Below are 24,494 nucleotides of genomic sequence, written 5' to 3' on the forward strand. Positions count from 1 at the left end.
TTTTTGGGCGATATACTAAAACATTATATTAAGAATAATTAGATATTTTATTCGTTATATCGTACAATAATTAAACAAATAACATTATATTAGTCACTAATCTATTCAATGCGATACGGATTTGAGAGCCGAGGCTAACGTCCAACAAAATTTTTTTTCGAATTGAAGAGAGCGATACTACTGTAACGGTTTTTTATTGAAGGGGGGCGACGATTCTTTAGAAGTTGAGAAACAATGTACGGGAAAAATTTAAAAAATTAGATTCTGATATATAATGTTTATTAAACATTTTGTAGGAACAAAAATTTTACAATAATTGTTAGGGAAGCCTCTTATAAATGGCCTATAGAATTGAGTTCGTTCTCAAACTTTGGTCGGACGATTTTGTATTTTACATAATATGAGACGAGGATTTAAAAATGCGATAAAAATCGGGTGTCCATGATTTCGTTTTCCAGAAAAATATGCGCGCGCTTGTGTTAGCGACCTTGGACAGTGTCCAAGGTCGCTAACACAAGCGCGCGCATATTTTTTAAATTCTTTTTTTATGCCAGCGACGACGTCACTGCCGTGGCAGCGACAAGGGATCGTCGTAGATGCCCCCGAAATAATAATTTTGACTTACTAGTGTTTCGACTTAATTCTTAGAAAACGAACTGTATCTAATTTATAATATAATCGTATTACAAAGAAATACTTGGAACTCGATAAATACTAATGTTAGAGCTTAGAGGCATTGCCCAGATTTAGCAATGTAGTATTTTTAAAGTCAGGAATATACGGCTAAAGTGAGAATCTTAAGCCTTTCCATGCGGTTATACGCCTTTAGGCGTATGTCACGTGACTTGCCGTTAATTCGTGATGCGGCATACGCCTTTCGGCGTAATTAATCAAAAAATTCGATTATTTTGCGTTATATTCGATTTTCCAGCGATCTTAGCTTTGATTCGCTATTCTGTAGGTCGATTGACTTTGTTTAAGCCAATAAACGTTTTGTTACCACCCCTGGGCCATAAATATTTTGGTAAATACATCCCCTACTATTCTACAGTAAATCTTCGCAGTTAACTACACAGTTGGCTGAAAACAATCAAAGGGAAACTCCTTCTACAGTTTTATGGAGTCTCTTCTGTCTTTGTTGACGTTACTTTAACTAATTACAGACTTATGAAACGAAAAAATTGCCGCGAAAAGCCCCGCCTCCAACCTTCGAAGTAAAATGTAAACAATCACTGTAAATTCGCTTTTTAAATCGATTTTTAATTCTAATTAACTAATTTAATGCACTTAGACATTAAATTAGCTAATTCGACAATATTTAGGCGAGTAAATATGTTTTTAAAACTATCTTCACGATAACAATCGACTACTCTCCCAGCTAAGTAATTAGAGACATAGTGTGAATAATGGCAATAACTTCTCCCCCGCTCTAGGTAGAAAGCTGCGGTTTGTTTTGTTTAATAGAGGACAGATGTTTCTATCTAACAGATGTACAAAGTTCAGCGATTCTCTGTAAATTAATTTTTTTTTTTGTTCGTAACCTTCAAATTTGTTCGTAAACTTCATATTATTTTAAATATGTATAAAACTAAAAATTATACAATCGTAAACTGTAATATGTTCTTAATCAAACGCAAAAAACAGATTAAACATAACGCGATTTTAAAGCGAAATATCGCGATTTAAAAATCATCCAAAAACTGCAAAAAATGCGCCGCATGACGAATTCCACTCAATTATTTGCTGTAGATCGCCCGCATGGAAAGGGTTAAACATTGATCAACGTGTTTATCACTTAAAGAATTTATTTCTGGTTTTAAAATGCTCATATCACAAAATGCGGCTTTCGGCAAATACAGCAAATACACAGGGCCAAAACAAGATATCAATTTTTGTGCCGCATTTGTTAGGATTGAGATCATTGCAGAATCTCATCGTCCTATTAGTACTACCAAAAGAAAAATATACAGGGTGTTTAACATTTATCAGAGCGCAAAAGAGATCTTTCCGGCATTACACGATAATATGCAGTCTATGGTGCATTAATTATACTGCGATGTTTACAGTAAAATAAATTCATTCATTCAAAAAGAAACATGTATAAATCGTGCAGAAGTTTTAAGTAGATTACTAAACAAGAACAAAATATAAATTAAAAATTTTATTTTGACAAATTACAGTGCAACACATGACGACGATGTGTGTGTAAGAGTCAAAATTATTCAGTCTGCTGAATGGTAGAACATTGCACAATGTCTTCTCATGAACACTACTGTGAAATGATAATATTTTATTGGAAAACGAGACGAAATTCACACGAAGCAGAACATATAGGCCTAGTACATTCCACGAACTCTTTCCAGTAGCATCACGATTAGCCTAAAACGTTTTGAACATATTTGGCCAGGGGTCGGCATCCTTTCAACGGTGTTGTGCCGAACCTAAGTTCTTATGTTCTTACATGTGATTTGCATGCACAACATGTAGATGACCACACTAGGGATTGCAATCCAGCAGTGTTTTCAATCCAGCTGGATTTTTGCTGGACTAACATCATTCCAGCTGGATCCAGCGCAGATGTATTTTTGGTGCAATAAAGTGTTATCTATCTATCTATCCAGAAATTTATGGTTCTTTTTTAAAGAAATAAAACATTTTTTAAAAAATACTTAAGAAAGTTTTATTATTTAGACTGGTCACTTTAAATCAGTAAAACTTCTTACACATTTAGGTAGTAAACTTAACTTTGATTCGGTTTGACACTTGAGATAGAGATAATTAACTTTAAATGTTTAGTTAGATTATAATTATAATGTAATCTTTAAGTTAAATAATAGCAAAAGTAATTCTACTAATTAATTTGTATTAATATATTATAATAATGTAAGAACGGATAATCAGTGGCTAAGTGGCTATCAGTCTTACCAGTTTTCTTATATAGGCTCTACATATCAGTCTGTAGTTATTTATAAGTAATTTAATTATTAGTGTTAGTAAAGTAGTGAGTAAGTAATTAGTTGTAGTCTAGTAGTTAGTTATTATTATCACAATCATGAATCACATACATTCATATCATCATGTATCTAAGATACTGATACTCATTAATTTAATTAACTATTTAACCAACTAGGTAGTTTCAGTTTCTCGCTAATTTTCACAATAAAATTGCCTAGCCTAGCCCACTTATAATTGTAACCACTTATAGAATAAAAGTTAAAAACTCTTACTTAATACAATTAGAGTAGAAGTTATAAAATATTAGTCTTGTCTTGAATAAAATATTTTAAAGGATTAAATAAAATTAAATCAATCACTTCTGTTATTTTTTTTTTTTTTTACTTTTCTGGAAGTAGGATCTCAAGAAACAAATGGTATTAATGGTGTTGTCTCCCAACCTACTTCTTAATGAACTGCATATATATCCTGCTGCGGAGAAGGCCCTTTCTGCCTCTACGTTAGTTGGTTTCAGGGTCATCAAATAATCATAAATCGTTCCGTCACGTGATTCATTGACGGAACGATTGACCGTAAATTAGAATTATGCACCAGGACTAGGAAAGGAGTTACTTATTTTATTTAGCGAGAGCGGAAAGTCAACTGGCAATTAGATCAGCAAAGGCAAAAGGGCGGGCGGTGCAGTGTAGAGAGGGGTGTAGCACGTCCCACACTGAACGACAACGTCACTTACCGCCGAGCGATAGCGCACGTAGCAAAGCGGCAACGTCGACAGTAGACTTTTGCGCCATTATTTAGAAAGTTAATTGAGTATTTGCGGATCCGCAGCGCTGGGTCCAGCATGCTGAAGAATGCGCTGGATCCAGCTGGAACGCTGGATGAGGGATCCAGCAATTGCAATCCCTAGACCACACAGAGCGTAAACGCAGGCGCTGCAATATAAACATACAAGCAAGAGATTCGTTTTTAATGTATCACGGCCTACACTGAATTGTGGTTTCCATTTAATTAAATGTGTAATTAATAAATAAAATATAATTTTTACTACATTTCAATTCAATCAGATTGCCACTGAAAATCGTCCTGCGTACCACCCTTGTATTAGGCTATAACAGTGTTTCTCAAACTTTTTGGTCCGCGACCCCCCTTTTGCATTTAAAAATTTCAAAGGACCTCGAAGAATGAGTATGTGTAGAAAAACATCCCGGAGGTAGTGGGTCAATTTAAATTCAGGAGGAGTTAATTTCTTTTGTTTAATTAATCTATCCCAGTTGAAATTCCTCTCCTTTGCGTGTCGCTTTGCGTTGAATTTTTGTCAATGTTAAGATTAACGAAATTTTTTAAAAAATTATTTCTTTATTTTTCACAAACAAAATAAATATTTTGAAAAATATAACAACAAAAGAAATTATATTTTGGAAGATAATCTAGTCTCGAAACGTTCCAATTCAGCACAATACAGACCTCAGAAAAACAAGCAAAACTTACCACTCACGATGGGAAAAAGTCTCGTTCAAATACTGGCGCGTCCTTAAGGACCCTCCCAGTGTTGCTGCTAAAAACACATACCAACTAAAATAATATCGGAGTATCCCAAGACATAGCCAAATATTGCAGCGCCACAGCACTAGCGGAAATTCGAATTTGCCGACTGAAACGCTTTCGGTTGATCGGTTTCCGGATAACGACGCTCTACTGTTTTTCTCACTGGACTTACCTTTTGTTTTTTTTTTTTTTTTTTTTTTTTAACTCTTTCCGCCCTGCGGGCACTAAGAGGGCCTCTTTTTTTAGTAGGCCCATTATGGGTTCGGCCAGGCCCACAATGGGGCGACCGGGTGGTGAGGGACGGGGCCCGACATATCCGAACGGACCACCCCCCGAAAAATTCCTGGGGATTTTTCGACCCGTTCGGATTCGATCCCGGGTCCCCCAGAGCGGTAGGCTGCCACCTTAACCGCTCGGCCATCCGGCCAGCTACTGGACTTACCTACAGACGCAACGCTTCTAGCGAACACCGTTCCAAATGACAACATTGTTCTATTATAGTTTAGGCGGAGAGTGGCACTCGGGGATTTCCCAATAGCGCACAAATTTATGAATATTATATTTATGGTCGTATTTAAATATTTATACTGTTTTTATTATTTATATGCGCAATTTATTTAAGTAAAAATTATTTTAATATATTTTTGATATCTATTATTTCTAAACATGAATCCATAGTGAATTTATAAAAATACAGTCAAACCTGTTTTTATGCGCTCTTTTTATGTGCGATTTTTATTTGTACGATTTTTTTAATGCGAATTTTTAATTTGTGCGGTATAGTTGGCGACTAGTCTCGTGCGATTCGTCATGTCTTACGTTGACTTATTATAGCTAAATAAACTTATTATAGCATAAATGCACTTATTATAGTAATATTATTGCATGAATATGCGAAAAATGAAATAATTTACTTATTTAAGTCAACAAAACACCACCTGGACAAAAATATGTAAAACAGACGATAGACCAGACGATGCAGTCAAGTGCTGACATCTGTTGTCAATAAATTCTATTTCGTACGGTTTTGAGTTATTTTCTATGTGAGACTTTTTTTATGCGGTCCCTGTTGACCGCATAAAAAAATATTTTTTAATTGTGTTGCGAAAACTATTATTTACAGCCATTCGTGAAGTTTCGTGAGATTTTTTTTATGCGTTTTTTTTAATGCGGTCCCTATCCCCCGCATAAAAACAGGTTTGACTGTATTTGGAAAAAAAATTGATCTGGCATCATTTTTTCAGCGACCCCCAAATATTTTTTACGACCCCTTGGGGGTCGCGACCCCACTTTGAGAATCACTGGGCTATAACGAAATAAAGCTAACTGTCTTTTATTATGCAGTATTGGTTTTTATCATTTACAGTCAGAAATTCTTTGTATGTTACGCTAAATCATCATAAAATGATTCTCTTCTGCTTCTGCTATCTTTGAGCTTGGGCGAGACAAGGAAAATTCATGTATTGTCGCGGAACGCTGTGCGATTTAAACATGTCCCTTTTGAACGAATTTATTTTACTGTAAACATCACAGTGGACTATATGCATATACTCGTGCAATGCTGGAAAGATCTATTTTATACTTTGATAAATGTTAAAGTAAACACACTAGTATATATTTTCCTTTGATAGGAAATTAGTATGACATTTCAAAAAATAATGTAATATTTTCAATCTTACCAAAATACGCGAAACTTTTCTAAAATTCTGATACACAGATGTACCGCACACTTCAGAGACATCTGAAGTGTGCGGTACACCTGTGCTTGGAGATACGCAAACAGCTTTCATGAATAAGTCTACGCGGAAATAAATCTGTAATAGCTGTCAAGTGTGATTTCAAATTAGTGTTTTTTTCAATTTATACCTAAGTAATTCATAATTTTTTACATCGAAGTCTTTAAAAACTGCTAACTTAAACTTTTTCATAGATTTTACGATGATTTTTATACATTGCTGAAAACCTTGAGTCAATTCTTTTAATTCAGCTTAATTCTTTTTATATCGGTTAATTTTGTATCTATACGTAAATAAGTGTCATAGTACTTTAAATAGCAAATTAATAATTAAAAGTCAATGATAAAGGAGTATTTCAAAAGTTTTACTCGCAACAGTGATTTAAGAATTAATTGAATAAACTTTCCAGTCTGCCACAAAGTAGGATTGGTGAGATAAGACAACCCAACACAGGCGATCTTCCTCACTGCAGGACTTCTATGGAAAACTGGCCTATATTTAGATGTTAGACATGTAAAGAAAACTCGGAAAACTTCATACAGTCTGTGGTCAGGCGTGAACCCACGACCATTAATCCCTCCAGAAGGTAAATAAACCCATGCTACGCTGCTTAGGGTATATGAAATTTCCCATTTTCGTGAAAGGGATGCATAGACTGGAATTTTTTCCTCTTCTTTCCGCCCTATGGGCAATAAGAGCGACTTTTATCATCGTGATTTCAGCCAGATCTACATTGAAGCGTCCGGATGGTGAAGGACAAAGTCTGATATATTTGGGACAGATCACCTATGAAAAATTCCTGGGTTTTCCGGCCGCCTATCCATTCTAGGTAGTAGGATGTGCCTTGACCTCCTTAGTTATCCGGCTATCTTTCATAGTGAGTCTAAAGCTCATAGTATATCCAAACAAATTTCGACTCGCGGAATACTAGCATGCCTGATTATTATCGAACAATTCCAGATTATTGGGTTCGGATTAAAAAACTTCTATTGTACAAATTTTATGGGTTTCCTAGCATAACTTAGCAAAATATGACTAAAGGAGTATTAAGGTGGCAATAAAGTAGCACAATAGAATTTTATCAAAAGGATACTAAAAGCCATGTCCCCTAAAGATTTATTGTCGGGGTGGTGCTATCTGCGAACCAAAAAAAGAGTAGCAATTGCTGTTTTCTTTACGGTATCTGAATTTAAAATTTATTTCAATATCGCAAAAAACTTTCTGTATTAAATTTTAGTATTAAAATAACAGATAAATGTATTTTAACCGCTATTTTAATGCCTTTTCTTCACAATTGTGATTTCATCAAATTAAAGGAAAATATTATTTCCAAACTAGTTTTAATTTTTTTATTTAAATTTTATTCATAAAATTTACTCTATCTTATAATCTAACACGACAGATTACCGAACCCTTTACCTTCAACCATTCACGTACTTAAAAATATTTTTATTACCTAATGATATATCTTAAAAATTCTTATATTATATTCAACGAAAAAAATCCTTTTCGTTTAATATTTAATCTGAAGATTTCGTTATTTTCTGTAAAACGCTGTTTCGAGGGAAAAATTATGAATCAAGAGTGGTAACTGGAGGGCGTGGCCGACGACGTCATTGAGATCCGGATGACCGAAAGATGAGGGAAGTCAAAATGGCGGAACTCAAAATCGAAGCTCCTTTAGCAAAGACGGAAGAATGGACGGATTATTGTGAATATGAAAATACCGACGATTATGAAAACTTCAACAAAGATACATACAAAAGCCCTAATGCAAACGATGGATTCGTGGATAATTTCAGTGATACGTTCTCCACGTCACTAGAGGATCTGGTAAATACTTTCGATGATAAAATTACAAAATGCTTCTGTAATTACGATGAAAAAGTCGAGAAATTTGCACCCGTTCAAGTCCGAAGTCAAGAAGAGATCATGAATGAATGCCAGTAAGTATGCTAATAAAGGCAATAATGCTATTTCCCTGCCCCTTTCTAATGCTTATTTCCACTTTACATTAAAATCTGATTCATTTTCAAATCATAATTAAAATAAATCGTTTTCGATATTCTTAAAAGAAATATCATTGTAAACAAGGAAGAAATGTATAATAATAAAACATCGCATGTTTCACTTTTGACATTTGTTTATCAATGTTATCAGATGGAGTTTTTCGTAAAAGGTATTAATCTTTTATTGAAGCAGTTCTTTGCATTAGAAGCTTTATACACTATTTTGATATTAAAAATTGATTGCTTCGGAGATGTTCATAAATCATTGTGTCTTGTTTATTTTTAGGTTTTATTCTTTTATTTATTTCATTTTTTTTCAGTGATTCCTTCACCATGCTTGGCTATTCGAAGTATTGTTGCTATTAGAAAAATATCTGAGTTCATTATATATATATGTCTGTTTCCTGATAAATTTTTCTATATTTAATGTGAAAATAAATTGAATGAGTTTGATAATTTTATATATATATAAACAAAACAAATTGTTAAAATATTTATTTTAAAATAATTTAAAAGGTTCTTTTTAAGATTTTCAAATTTTTCTGGATTAAAGGTGATATTCTCAAATGATTAGATACCATTATTAAATATTACAGAAAAAGTAATTGATTATAATTACAATAAAAAAGAGATGATAAATAATAACAACTAAGTAATAAAAAAAATGAAATTAAAGATGTTATTTATAATGATAGTAAGTTTATTTATTTTCATTTTTTATTTAATTTTATATATTATGATGATGATGATGATGATATCATTTTTTCTCATATTTTATCAATTGATATCATTTCTGAAGTAATTTTTGGAAGCTTTCAATGATAAAGTGATGATTATAAATTATTTAATTGATTAAAAATTATATATAAATAAATTGATAAAAATGTGGTGTTTTCAAATTTCAAATTTTCTATTATCATATTTATGTTAATCTTATTACTTTAAAGATTTTTAACAGTTAAAATATAATTTATAAAATAATATATTTTATATTTCTAAGCATTAAGAAAATGTAAATGAAGTAAATTTGTATTTTTAGAAATAAATTATATTTTGTTTTATTTAAAAATTTGAATATAGTATATATGATAAAAATCCAATATTTATGTAAAAATTAAAAATAAAGATATGTTGGACTTAAATAATGCAAAGGTAAGTTCTCCCTGTATATGTTTGATGATATATTGTATTTGTATATTTAATTTTTTCCCTGTTTCAATCTTTGCATTTTTTGTTACTATATTATTATAGTACCAGCCCAAGATTGTATTAATACAATAATATTACTGTATTATTACAACCTTGGCCACTCTTATTTTTATTTTCTGACTGTTACAACAGAGAGAATGGCAATCCGGCAAAAAATGACCCCATTGGATTTTTACATTTTTGGGCTCAGGACACCTTGAAATGTTGAGAAATGCAAAAAAATTGGGGTAATTTCTATATCTATGGATGTTATTATGGGAGGGTCACGATTTTGTTCACCCTGTTTGAAGCGTAATAGCTCCTGTGCTTTTAGTCGAAAATTTCTGAAATTTGGCAGGAGGTTTGTTTATTAGGGAGATTGATGCTATTAAATTTTGGTGGTTAAAGGTTCAGGGGAGATAATGGGGATCATGTGTATCTCCAGTAGGATCGGACATAATGACAATTTTATTTGTTATTTGCATTTACAATTTTTTAAAAACTTATCCCTACCTTTAAAATTAAGATTTTGCTGTTTTATAATGGTTAAAAATATAAAAAGGTTTTAATAAAATATAACAACAGATGGTGCCACCAAAATGTTAAATGTTGCCGGGAAAGTTGAGCAATTTGTTGCTGGTTTATTTAATTTAACTGTTGCATTTACATTTATTGAAATGTTTTCAAATAATAATAATAAAATTGTTCTTTTAGTTTAAGTTTTGATATTGAATTCATTAAATTAAAGCATTTATAAATTCAAATCAAAATTTTAAGAAGAGAAACTTCAACTTAGCATGAATAGACCTATGATATACTTTATGGAGTCAACAAACATCATACAAATTTACTGAAAAGAACAAGAAAAGAAAAAAGCCTATTTTAGACAATCAAGTCCATCTTCACCCATGTATTCTGCTAATGGAGAATGAAAGTTACACTTAGGAATCAAAGAGACTTAACTGCAAATTAGATGAGTGCAAGAGAGGCATTAGGACAGAGAAAGCCATGATGACACTGAGTTAGGGAGCATATAAGAGAGAAATCTCAACAAATTGTGATAATGCTAAAATTTTATAAGAATTAGAAGAAGAAAAGAATTTGGAATATATGAAATAGGTATGGATTTACAAGAAAAATATGAGAAGTGAGGTGATTATTAGCAAAGCTTCAAATGTGTTACTATCAGTGTGGAAATGGCTTTTAAAAGAAATGTTAACAAGAGTGACACACAAAACTTAACACTATGGATTTCTATTAAATTACGATTCCTTCAGACTTTTAAAAACTAATGTTAATTTTACTATATTTTTTACTGTATTTTCATATTTATGGTTGATTCATTTGTATAATTCTATATTAATAGATAAGCAGAAATGGTAAAACTTTAAACAAAATGTTTTGTAATTTAAAATCAGAGTTTGAAAACTTTCTCCAGCATAGAGCAATGATGATTAAACTGAGACAATCATCATCTATCTGAAAGAAAACATTCCTTAAATGATAATGGTAATATCTCAGGAGTTTAAAAATTTATATTGTAAGAACTTATTCCTTTGAATTTATTATAATAGTGATTCTTCTGAAGGTATGTTTAATTATCTGAAAGTATTTGAGAAGACTTTTGTTTTATTGTTGTTTTATTTTTGGTAAATTTGTGTAATATTTGTTGATTCCAATAAATCAATGGTTCTTTTTCAGATTTCAAAATTTTTTCATCAGAATGTTGAGAAAAGCATATATAAAATATATAAAATTAATATATTAATAGTTAAATAAATATATTATTAAAAGATATATTAATTATATATAATAAAATTATATTTATTATATATAAAAATATATAATTAATTATTATTAAACAGAATGAGTTCAACTCTAAGAATAAGTCAAAACAACAAATTCTAAACAAAAGTTAAGATTAACTTGCATTAGATAAACAAACTAATTAATATTTAAATAATAATAATATATTTAAATTATTAAATATTCATAGAAATCAGAAAATATTGAAATCATTAATTCCCTAGAAATAATCACTAACATGAACATTCATTTTAATAAGAAAAGCTTTTATAGATTTTATGAAATCCAAAATATTTTAAGAGATTAACATTTTCAATGCTTTTTAAATCTCATCTGCATATCTTTATCCACAAGATTTTTAGAAATGCTGCTTTCATGAGCTGCTGAATTTAAATTTGAACAGAATATTTAAATTGAATTTAAGTAAAAATATAAAATTAGTTATATAAAAAAATGAATGAAGATCTGAAGATAATACATAAGAAAACTTGAAAACATTAATTTTTTAATGTTTTTTGATTAATTTAAATCTGTGAATTTGCTTTATTATTAAAAGTTTATAAAACTGTGAAGATGACAATTGTTAATTTTACTTTTTACAAATTATTGTCTGTTTTACAAAATAAAATAAAACACGAGATTGTCTTTTTCCAGAAGTCAAATGTTTTTTTTTTGTTGTGCATTTGTCAATCAAAATCCACATTATTGAAATATTTTTCAATGATGTGAACTTTCTAAACAATCTACAAAAGCTGCTGAATCCTCAATAGTACTATAATCTATTATCCACAGTGATGTATACCTTTCAGAAAATTGCTAAAATAAAAATATTGCATAACCCACATTTCCATATATCCTATGCCTTGGAAGTTGCTGTTGAAAACATATTACTTAAACTTGTGTACAGTTTAGAAGTTATCATATTAAGCATTTCATTTTTTTCTCATTTCTTTCATTTTACAGTATTTTTATTAGCAATTTATTATAGATGAATATATAAAATAAATGAAATTGAAAAAATGGAATATTTGAGACTGAACCACTAAACTGCATTAAAGATTGAAAATATTAATTATATCTGTTTAGCTGAAAATATTTTTTCAATAAAGATCTTATGAATTGTAATCCTTTAAATAAGCAAATAAAGTAATTGCTGTTAATCAGAAGAGCATATACCCACTGCTTGGACATCGTGAATACCACAGCAGAGCTCAAACTTGTAGAAAGAATAGCTACAATGCATGGGTACAATAAAAAATTGATACAGAACCTGGCACATAGAATAGAAAATCAATTTATGAATGGTCCAAGCCTAGAGAATATCAACACAAATTCACCTGCTACATCCACAGTAGACTCTCATCCACATACAAGCAAATGGCTAAATATTTGGAAGCTAAACTTTGTTTCTGGAGAAACACCACAGTATACAAGTTGTTTTGTAACAGTAAGGATGATATATATTCTGTCAAGTAAATACTGGGAATTGTTCATTCAAAAGGCTGTGTAAAAGATATGAAAACTAACTTTTTGCTGTAAGTTGGAACTAGTGTACTTAATTGTCATGTGAATTTGTATCTCCATCTGTCAACCAGTTTATTTACAACTGTTGGTTTTGTCATTGAATGTGAAGTGTGCTTTGTGATTTTCAAAATGGACAAAAATATTGAACAAAGAGTTTGTCTAAAATTTTGTGTTGCAAATGAAATTTCTTGTGCTGAGTCATTGAAAATGTTGCAGAAGGCCTATGGTGAGTCAGCTTTATATAAAACATGTGCACATGAGTGGTACAAAACATTTAAACATGGCTGAGAAGTGGTGGAAGACTTGCCTCATTCTGGTTGACCTTCAATGTCTTCAACTGATGAAAACATCAACAAAGCGAAGGAAATGGTGATGGAAAATCATCATTCAAGCTTGAGAGAGATGGCTCAGAATCTAAATGTGTCTCATGAATCCATTTGCACCATTTTAGTTAATGTTTTGGGCATGAGATGTGTTGCAGCATAACTTGTTCTGAAGGAGATAAATTTTCTTCAAAAAGAGCACCAGAAAAAAGGTTGCAAAAGACATGCTTGAAACGAGCCATTTGTTTTTTTTTTTTTTTTGTTGTTGGTGTCGTCCACTCAGAATTTCTTCCAGAGGGACAAATAGTCAACAAACAATATTACAATATTACGTGGGCATTATGAGGCATTTGAGAGAGAATGTTTGCTGGAAAAGGCCAGATTTGTGGAAGAACAATTCTTGATGTTGCATCACAATAACATGCTGTCTCATACATCGACCCTTGTATGTGAATTTTTAACCAAAAATGTAATGAATATAATTGAACAAGCACCATATTCATCAGTTATGGCCCCGTGTGACTTTTTCCTCTTCCCCAAACTCAAATTACCATTTTATGGAAAACATTTCGAGTCAATTGAAGAAATAAAACAAAATTCGCAGAGGGAGCTGCAGGCCATACTGGAAAGCACTTATAAGAGGTGTTTTGATGACTGAATTGTTTGTTAGCAGAAGTGTATTGCATCAAATGGGGTTTATTTTGAAGTTGATAAAATAAATTTGAATAATTAAACCAATATTTTATATTTTATTTAACAATTCCCAGTATTTATTTGACAGAATGTAGACTATAACAATGCACCATGCATATACTTCATCCCAGTAATAGATGAAAGATTTAAATGACAACTTTGTAGATAGGTTTCACAAATAGGTCATTACAACACAAGTTTAAGGAACACAAATATGGTATCAACAATAATAAACCAACAAGTTTGTCAAAGTTCACAATGGAGCCCAGGGCAATACTAAACAAAGCTAAGATTATAAAATCAGCTTTTAATGAGCAGCATTTAAGAACACTCAAAATGCTGGATATCTACAAAGCAGCATTAAAAAATGAAAGCATTAATTATAAAGACTCTAATTCCCTTTTTGATCCTAGAGGTCTTCCTTTGACAACCCTCCTAGAAAAAAAGACAACTTTATATGAAGAGAAAATGTAAACTATTAAGGCCTGATATTGCTTAATTATATTCAATAATAATTTTGCAATATTTAAACAACACTTTGTGTTTTAAAATAAATTTATTTTTATGGATTGGATATTTTAAATTTAAGTGTTACCATCATAGAATGCATTTAACATTCCTCTGTAGAATTTCAGAATGATACGTTTTTCAAATGCATTAGATATTCAAGTTCCAAGTTGAAAAAAAATCATGTTCCTGCTATTGCAGCCAAATTTTTGTAGCCTCTTTCATATTTCCATCACAACAGAATCGGGTGCTATATAAATGTTTTTTGAGAAGAGGAAACAGGTAAAAATCATTGGAGGCCAGATCTGGACTGTAAACAGGATGTCTCCACAGTCCCACTTGAAGTTTTGGAGCAAATGCTGTTTGTGAAGAGCAGTATGAGGTCTGATATTATCATGCTGGAGAATGACTCGTTCACTCAATAAGCCTGGACATTTTTGTTGGATGGCACCACAATTTTCTAAGGGTGTCACAATATTGAACAGCAGTGATTCTGTGTCCTGGCTCCAAAAAGTCTGAGGATAATGACAGTGTGTTTCATTCTATTCCATTTATTTAACTTGTATGTAAAAATTAATTTATCTGCTTCATTGCACACACAATTTATAGTTGTTTTAATTTTTTTTTTATTAACCCTTGTATTTGGTAAATTTTATGTCAGCTGCTTTTTAAATATAGTAATATCATCTGTTCTTTTGCCTTGTATTATTCCTTAAGAATTTGTATAGATATCTTTCAACATTTTTCCTTGTTTTTATAGAATGTTTCTAGTTTTTGTCTGTTATATGTATGACAAAATGAAATAAACTTGATCTCATCTCTTACTTCATTTAAGAATTTTCTACATTTTTCTTGGCTAGATTGAACTATAACTTTACTTCAGCCTGCCTTTCTGGGAATCCAGAAAGAAGCCCAAATTGCAAATGTCTAGATTTCTATGGATGCTAATAGTTGTTGAATTTTAAGATTTATTTTTTAATCTCAAGTATGAATACTATTGTTTTATCTATAGGATTTTGCATTGGATGGAGTTTGTTTTAGGACACTTAAGATTCTGCGGTATGTTGAATTTACAGTATAGAATTGAGGATACTGTGACTTTCCCATTGATTTTTAATTGAGCAACATATTAGGTTTCAGTTGATTCTAGTATAATGGCTCTTTCAGCATGAAGTGCTAAATGATGTTTTCCTTGTAGGTCTCATTTTTTTTTTATTGCATGTAAATTAAGACTTCTGATTTCAAAATTAATTGGATAAAGTTTTTGTAATTTTGACTGAAGAGTCCTATAAATTTTCAGAATTTTATTTATATCTGTTCATATCAGCCCATATTTTTAGAAACTTTTATGTAAGAACATGACTATGATATTTCTTCTTTTGTTTAAAACAATTTGTTCTTTTGTGTTATTTATCAACATTATCAAAGACTATCAATAACATTTTTTTTTCAAACTTCAGAAATTTGGTTAAAGTTTATTTTAATTACATTAAATAGAAAAGTTCTTGACATTTGAAAATGTTAAGAAAATACATTATAAATTTATTATTATAAGGTTATCTCCAATAAAGCAACTATAAACATCTAAAATTCCAATTATTAGTTTAAAGACAAATAATTGCTGGATTATATCAGACGATATTAATGCTACTGTTAATAATTAAATACAAGATTAATCAAATATTATTTTATAATATAAATTAAGTTTTGATTGTTTAATTATTTCACATTCCAATCTTTTTATAATTTAATTTAAATGTTATATTTATTAAATTTAGATTCTTCATATACAGTAAGTAAGGCATTAGCATAATACAATTGTCCTATTAAATTCTGTTTAACTTAACTTGTATGAAATGTTAACATTTTTGTCATTATTAATAATATAGTTCAATGTAATCTGGCAATCATTTGGCTTTTACTCTAATAAAGCATTTCTTATGTACAAAAAATATTTTTGTGATTGAAAAACTGTGCTTATTTACAGTACATTTATATATATATATATAAGCACAAACACATGTACACAGTTTCTATATACAATATATACAGGGTGTTAATTACATACCTACTTTATATGTAAGGAATGGTAAAGGTCAGTGAGATGATTTTTTTATGAAATAGTTAGGGTTGAAAATAAAAATTGGTGAAGCTTTAGCCCACAGAAATTTTGGACCTTCCTGTGTGGTAGGCAACCAGCTAATTTTTTTACAGCATAATTATGTCTTTGTCTCTTCCTACAGCCAACTGTATCTCCACGTTTCCTCATATCTCAGCCAGTTATACATTAGGTATGATCTATTCAAAAAATCTGTGTTTGACAGCAAGGTTCAACATAAAAGTACAATGAGTTGACAAGAGCTGAACCTTAGAGAATGACTATATATTCACAGAACTTGCAGATATCATTTCCTGTAAGGGCTGCTTGGAAGAAATGCTGTGGATTGTACAAAGAAACCTTCTTAAATAGCTGATTTCCAAACAGAACTTTTATGCTTTTCCTCAAATGACAATTAATATTAGATTGTCATTTGAGGAAAAGTATGAAATTCAATACTAAAAACAGAGAGCCATCAGACAGGGGAAGGAGAATACTGCATATCCCTTATTTTAAGGAGGTAGTTCTCAATCAAGTTGCTGATAATCCAAGAACAACAAGCACATGTGCTGTTGTTAGGGAAATGCATGTTACTTACATTAGTGTTGGCAGATACTATATGAGACACAGCTCTATCCTTACCATGTTAAGCAAGTGCAAGCAATGACATTGGCTGATTTTGAAGCAAGACAACAGTTTTTCCTATGTTTTCCTTACAAATGCTTCTCACTCCCAAATTTTCCTGGTTTTGTGTTCTTTACCAACAAGTCACAATTCACAAATTCTGGGATTCTGATCACAAACAATTTGTGGTTCACTGAGAATCTTCATAGCCTATCTGAACACTCACAATCAATATTTGGGCTGGCATTATTGGAGACTATTTATTGGGTCAAACTTACTACCATCAAGTTTGATTGTGTGAGGTTATCAAAACTTCTTTCAGAAAATATTACCAGAACTTGTTTGAAGACTCCTCTTGAGCTACATGCTATCATGTGGTTCTAACAAAATGATGTCCTGATTTGCTTTTCTTTCCTGGCACAGAAATACTTGAATGATATCCTTAGGCAGTGAGAGATTGATTGAGAAAATATTCAGTTCCATGGCCTCCATGATTTCCTGACCTTAAACCAACTGACTTCTTCCTCCAGGGATATATAAACAAAGAATATGGTGTATGAAATACTAGTGGAAACAATGGAGGAACTGTCAATCTGTATCATTTCAGCCAGTGGCAGTCTTAACCATTGTGAGGCTCCAGGCAGCAGATCTTTGTGAGGCCCTTGTTCTTTGTGCAAAGTATGTGAATTGAAAGTAGGTATTTCTGATGATTGACGAGAAATGCAAAAGTTATAAATAAATAAATTTAGAGTTTTCAAATATTATATTAAAAGATTTATAAAAGTTAACAAACGTAAAGACGACAAATTATTAATGATGATAAACTAAGGTACATAAATGCCTTAAAAGATATACGCGGGGATTTAAAAATAATGTTTACGGCTTTTCCTAAGACTAAAATCTTTAATTAAAGCACAATAATCTAACAAATGAGCTACGTCATTTTCAATTGAAAGAATAGCAAGGGCTGAAAGCCAATCTTGTGTCATCGAATTCCTCAAATATATTTTAATAATTTTTAACCTCGAAAAACTCCTTTCCACAGATGCAACTGTCACAGGTGTGGTGGCAATAATTGTCAGGACTACTTCGATAGTGGGGTACACTTCAGTTAAATTTTTTTCTATTATATATTTCAGCACTGAGATAATGTTGTTGTTTCCTTCATATACACGGATAAATATATTCAGTTCTTCATACAATTTATGTCCAATATCAGATGTTTCTCCTACTGTTAGAGATATTTGCAAGTCACTGCATTGCTTCAAAAGTTCACAATCACTAATTTTCTTTAATCTTTTTATGTTATATATGAAACCAAATATGCTCTCATGATGTTTAAGTGCCTCAAATCTAGGTTGGCAGCTTGCCTGCACATTGTCGACAATGACATAAAAATAGTTTATTTTGAAAATCTCTTCTGCAGGCAATTCAAGAGCTTCATCTTCCCCGTCATAATCAAAATTCATTCTTTTAAGTCTCCTTCTCATGACTTTGAACTTTCTGTCAATATCATTTTCCTCAGCCATTTCTCTCGGTGTTACCAAGGGTGATTGGAAACCATTTTCCCGATTATCAAGCCAATGTGTAAATGCGCCTAGGTGTTGTATAGCCACATCTAGGTGCATTTTTTCACTCTGCCACATTTTACTTATAACATTTATCTTTGTAAGAATGTCATACCATATGATGACGAAAGCGACTACAGATTTGTAGGTAGTTATTTCCTTTTCTATAGAATGGCATTCACTAACCAACTGACAATCTGTTGTATTTTCTGCTAAATCTTTCAGAGCATCACATATATTGCTTAGTTGGTATTTAATGGCCTTCACCAATTCTACCCTGCATTCCCATCTAGTTTCGGAAAGTGGTTTTATCAATAAGGATTTTACATGTGCTTTTAAAATAGCCCACCTCTGACTTGAGCCGGCAAATAGAGTGTACAGCCTTTGTAGCAAACCAAAAAAAAGATTTTGTTTGAACACAAGATGAAGCTGCATCTCCTAAGATGAGATTCCAGCTGTGACTTCCACAAGATAAAAAATAAACAAGTGGATTAATTTCAAGTATATGTTTCTGGACCCCACTTTTTTCTCCATGCATATTGGCTCCATTATCATATTCTTGGCCTCTGCAGTTTTGCAATGATATACCCAGCTGTTCTTGCTCTGTGATTATATAATTAGTCAAACTCTCAGCTGTGGTTTTTTCAATGGCTAAGAAGCCAATAAAATGTTCTTCAATGTCAGCTGTATTTGTATTAAAAAATCTTATAATAATTGACAGTTGCTCAACATGAGAAACGTCACAAGTACAATCAAGAATAATCGAGTGATATTTATTCTTTATTATTTTGTCAACAATTTGAGTCTTCATGTGACTTGCCATTAATTGTATAAGCTCATTTTGAATATTTTTTCTGAGATAGTGGTCATTAATCATCTTCATCTTTACTTGTTTTAGGTGAAGTTGCAACATTGAATCAAATTGGGCTATTAACGTGACTAAATCTATAAAGTTGCCGCTAATCTCACTTGTTAATTTCTCTTTACGACCTCTAAAGGCCAAAATTGTGAGATGCTAAAAAATTTACAATTGCAAGTAGTTTTTCTAAAATATCTCTCCAATGCTGTCTTTCTTGTTCAATTTGAGTCTGGGCTAAAGAGTCAATAGTGGTACAGCTTTTTAACCTGTTTTCTAAATTTAACCATTTCAACATACAATCTTTGTGCAGTTGGCTAGATTCATGAGACTTTAGGTAATCACCCAAGTGTTTCCAATCACACACTCCTTCACTGGATCTAATTCTTGTATTTTCTAGTCCGAACATTTGACACGGAAAGCAGTAAACGGCATCCTTTGTTTGTGAATAAATCATTCAGCGCCTGTCAAGTTTTTCACCATTAGCTAATGTTTTACTGTAATGATATTTGCTGAATTGCTATCCATTATCATTTATGGGAAAAAATCAACTTTAACCCGGACTGGACCTTTTAATACAAACTCAGTTCAGTCTACATCAGTAATTGTTAATGGCCACAAACCTGGGTCATTTTGAGGATTCAGATTTTCAATTCTGCCAGTCATGGATGTAGACATAGACTCAGATGCGTATTCTTGGCTGGATAGTGTTGACGGCAGCGGTGGTGTCAATGATGTTGACTCATTATCCTTGCTATTGTTACTAGATGGCAGCGGCACCCATGACGATGTTGAAGGAATAATTTAAGCTGGGTTAGAGTTACAGTGCAATAATGTGTCACTTTCAGTCAATGAAGAGTTTTTAGAGTTTTCTTGACCATCACTTTTTATATATTTATATAAAGACCCACATAGACTTTCTTCTATCTGCTTTCTTTTGATTGCTCGTTTCCTTTTTGAACTACCTGACTCAAATTTTCTACCGACATCACGAACATGCAAACTCATTTCATAAATCTTGTTTCGCACATAAAACTAATTCAGAAATAATTTACAAGCAGTTTTACACAGATTTTTAACAATTCACTCTTTACCATAAGTACTGTTAATAATGTAAGATTCACTAAAACTTAATATCATTTAATGTTTATTTACCTACTGAAAGATATGTGCCATACAAATGATTATGTAATGCATACAGCTGCTAGAAAAATAAGCATAAGGTGACAAGAGTTGACAAACGAAATGAAACACTGGGATTCCTTGAGCATAAATTGTAAACACGATGAATCACGAAAGTAACAAAACCACGCGTTCAAGTGAGTTTTCTAATGCGCGAGGCTCAGGATTCAAATAGTAATGAATTTTTCAAATATGTTTTACAGTCAAATTACAAAAAATATTATTATTGACTGATAAATTAATAAATTGATAAATTAATTAATTGATTATTATTGACTGATAAATTAATTTTTGATATCGTTAATCTTACTTTTTATATGAATGCAAGATTGAATAAATCTAAATGAGAAATTTTATTTAGACACTTATTAATATTAATATATACTGTACTATGAATTAATCAAATTTATTTTATTGTTATAACTAATAGCTAAGGAGAAAATAAAAGTTTTAAATATCAACTTTTTTCTACTTGGGTTATTGTGTGAGGCCCTGGGCAATTGCCCTGCTTACCACCCCCTAAGGCCACCACTGATTTCAGCTTTTGATACTATCAGAGGATAACAAACACTCATTGAGAAAGAGCAACAAAGCATAGTTTGTTGTGTCCTGTGTAATAAAATTGGCAATTGCCATTGTAAATATTTACTGTAAATATGTGTAAAAATGTCAATAAAGTTTCTTTACTGTATGTATCTAATATTCATTATCCCAAAACACATACACAATAAGACAGAGAAGGTAATGTAGAAGTGTGATGATAGTTGCATACCATAATCAGAAATGTGTCCAAAATTTCTGCAGGTCATAGATCCAACAATTTTTATTTTTGACCCTAGGTTGCTTCATAATAAATGATAATGCCATTGACCTCTACCACATCTTAAATTTACGGTATTTCGGGCATGTTGTCAGAAAATTTTCAGGGAAATTCTAGTGAAATAAGAGACTTATATTGCATATGTATATGTATATTACAAAATAACATTTCACATATTCAAGAAAACCAATACATCTAATTGCATCCTCCTTGGATTCAATGTCACAAATATATTTACAACTTTGTCAATGTCCACATGAAAATTATGACAATGAATTAGGACCAGTCCTGTAATGCAATGTTCAGCCATTATAGCTCTCATGTAGTTGCTCAGTTTTCTCTAGCTGAGCTTACTATTCTATGCTAGCTGACCTTACGCATTCACATAATGTTGTGGGGATTGTGGACATAGTTTTAGCATAACAAAAATGTTTTGAAACATATCTGGATTACATGTTTTCACATTAGATGTATACAGTAAATGAATTGGCCAATGTGAATGTCTGTATTTTTGCTAATGCTGTTTTTCCATCAGAATATCTTGTTTTTGAGAAGCTCGGGACTAGGCAGATCATCACAATACATAGCAATGAATCCTCTCAGATGCAGCCATATATTTTTAAAAATGCATTAAAAATTTAATTTTTATCAAATACACTTGAAAATATCTCATTAATACATTATGAACAATAGAATTACAGGGTGACAATAATTAACCCGTACAAGTTTTTTGTATCATAAATTTATTAAAGAAATGAAAATTAGCCAAACAACAGCATATAACAGTGACAATACTTTACGTATTAATCAGATATTCAGCCAGTTTTAAAGTGGCCTCCTTTGGCTTTGATGCAGAGCCCCAAACGCGTTTTGAAATTTTCAGCGATGGGCCGTGCTCTTCTGGAGACAGTTTGTCTCACTCCCAGCGCAAGGATTGCTTCAGCGACTCCAAACTTTCATGGCGCTTAGAACAGGCCCTGGCCTCCAAAATGGACCACACACTGTAGTCCATTGGGTTCAGATTCGGCGAGTACGGTGGCCATTCCGCAGACGAGATGAAATCGGGAAAATGAGCCTTGCACACTCCTGAGTCTTCTTCGCCCTGTGTGTCAGCACCGAGTCCTGCTGAAACGTCCATTTCGCACTGCCAAAATGCTGCTGAGCCCACAGAAGTACCACAGCCTCGAGAATGTCACGGTGGTACACATCTTGATTGATTTTGGCCCCTTGATCGACGAAAACAAGGGGTGTCTTGCCGCTTGCACAAATTCCGCCCCAAACCATGACTGATATTGGATTTTGTGATGTTCGATGACAGCTGAGCGTCCAGGAGCCCCCGTGGACCAGTTCCTGTCGTTTTGATGGTTGTACGGAGAAAAGCTTCTCGTCTGTGAAGAGAATGCACTCCCATTGTCGACCTGCGGCCCGACGCTTGAGTTAACGGGATCTTTGGAGTCTCACACACTTGTTTTCATCGGTGAGGAGCTGAACCTTTTGGAACTTGTAGGGCTTGAGTACGAGTTCCTTTTTTGCTATTAACTGCACCGATTCACGATTGATTCTGATCTCACGAGCAATTTTTCTCATGGAGACCTTCGCATGTCACTCAACTTGCTTTGTGATGATCTTGCAGTTCCTAGACGTGTTGACAGTGCGCTTTCTTCCACGTCCGGGACGGTCACCATTGTGGCCAAGCTCCTTGAATCGCCGAACTGCATCTGAGACTGTCATTTTTGGAACACCGAGCAGACGAACAATTTCACATTGATGCTTTCCTTGCCGGAATAGCTCCAAAATTGCACAACATTTGTTCGACACCATTAAAAAAAATAAAGAACTAACCCTTATTACATCGAAAGTATATCTACACGGGCAGGAAATCATGGAGAATTAAACAATATTATGTAAATTGGTGACAGTAAAAAAGTTCAGGTGCAGCATTGCTACAAACTTTGTACGGGTTAATTATTGTCACCCTGTAAATAATATATCTTACATTAACATTTTTTAGAGCAGGGGGTGAGCAACCTTTTTAATCAACGGGCCAATTTAAATTTTAAAATTTTTTGGTGGGCCGCACATAAAGTAATGCTTATTAATAATTTACAAAACTTTATTTATAACAAATATTAGAATAAAAAAATATAAAATTTAAAAAAAAGTAAAGATTTCATATACAAATTTTAATGCAAAATAAAAACAAACAAGAAAAGAACAGAAAAACAAATTTACTTGAAATTTTTAATGAGAAATTTGGCACTGTTTTTTTGATACAAGCTGATCAATATCAGCCGGAATTGATGAGGTAGCTACACGTATGCAGCTTTCTAATCGTGCATCACTCAGTCTTGATCAGTGGTCATTTTTGATTAATTTCATGGTTGAAAATAATTGTTCGCAAACATACGTACTTCCGAACAGAGACATCATTTGCTTTGCATTTTTCGTCAAAAGTGGAAATTTCTCAGGGCTCACATAAGATTTATAAAAATTTTCGATGTTTACTGAGAAAAATACATTTTTTAAATTGGTATTATTTTGCATGTCAATCACTTCCATTTGAAAGTCTTCGGGAACTGTATCCACATCGATATTAAATGGCGAGGAAAACATTTTCATGGAAACTGCTGTCTTCTCAGCTTTGAACATTTGGAATCGTAATTGAAATTCGTTGATTAAAATGTCTATATATTGTGCGTATTTTTAGAGAAACGTTTTCTTTTTGTAAATGTGGAAAGTGAGACACATTATTCTGCAAAAGATGCTGTTTCCACAATTTTAATTTGCGCTCAAAGCCCTGAATTTTATCATACAAATTGTGAATAAACTGTCCTTTGCCTTGAAGTTCCACATTAAGATCATTGAGATGCTGAGTCATGTTGATAAGAAACCCAAAATCACACATTCATTCTTTATTATCAAAATGAGGAAAGGCATATCCCTTCATATCCAAGAACAATTGTATTTCGCTTTTTAAGTTGTATACTCTTTTTAGCATTGCACCTCTACTAAGCCAACGTACTTCGGTATTAAAAACCACGTCGCCATATTCAGTTTCTA

The 24,494-nt window shown here is 32.1% G+C and overlaps 1 protein-coding gene across 1 annotated transcript in view; it reads left to right on the top strand.

Annotated features, from left to right (window-relative positions):
- The first annotated feature begins 7,791 nt into the window (after positions 1 to 7,791).
- LOC136969625 (fasciculation and elongation protein zeta-2-like) overlaps positions 7,792 to 24,494 on the top strand; it is a 41,901-nt gene continuing 25,198 nt past the window's right edge. Inside the window, exon 1 of the mRNA XM_067263878.1 lies at positions 7,792 to 8,182. Coding sequence (XP_067119979.1) covers positions 7,875 to 8,182 — 308 coding nt within the window. The 5' untranslated portion in view covers positions 7,792 to 7,874. The remainder of the gene's footprint in view (positions 8,183 to 24,494) is intronic.

The sequence above is a fragment of the Centruroides vittatus genome, unplaced genomic scaffold (genome assembly GCF_030686945.1).
Source record: "Centruroides vittatus isolate TY-2023 unplaced genomic scaffold, ASM3068694v2 contig_18, whole genome shotgun sequence".
NCBI classification, from domain to species: Eukaryota; Metazoa; Arthropoda; class Arachnida; order Scorpiones; family Buthidae; genus Centruroides; species Centruroides vittatus.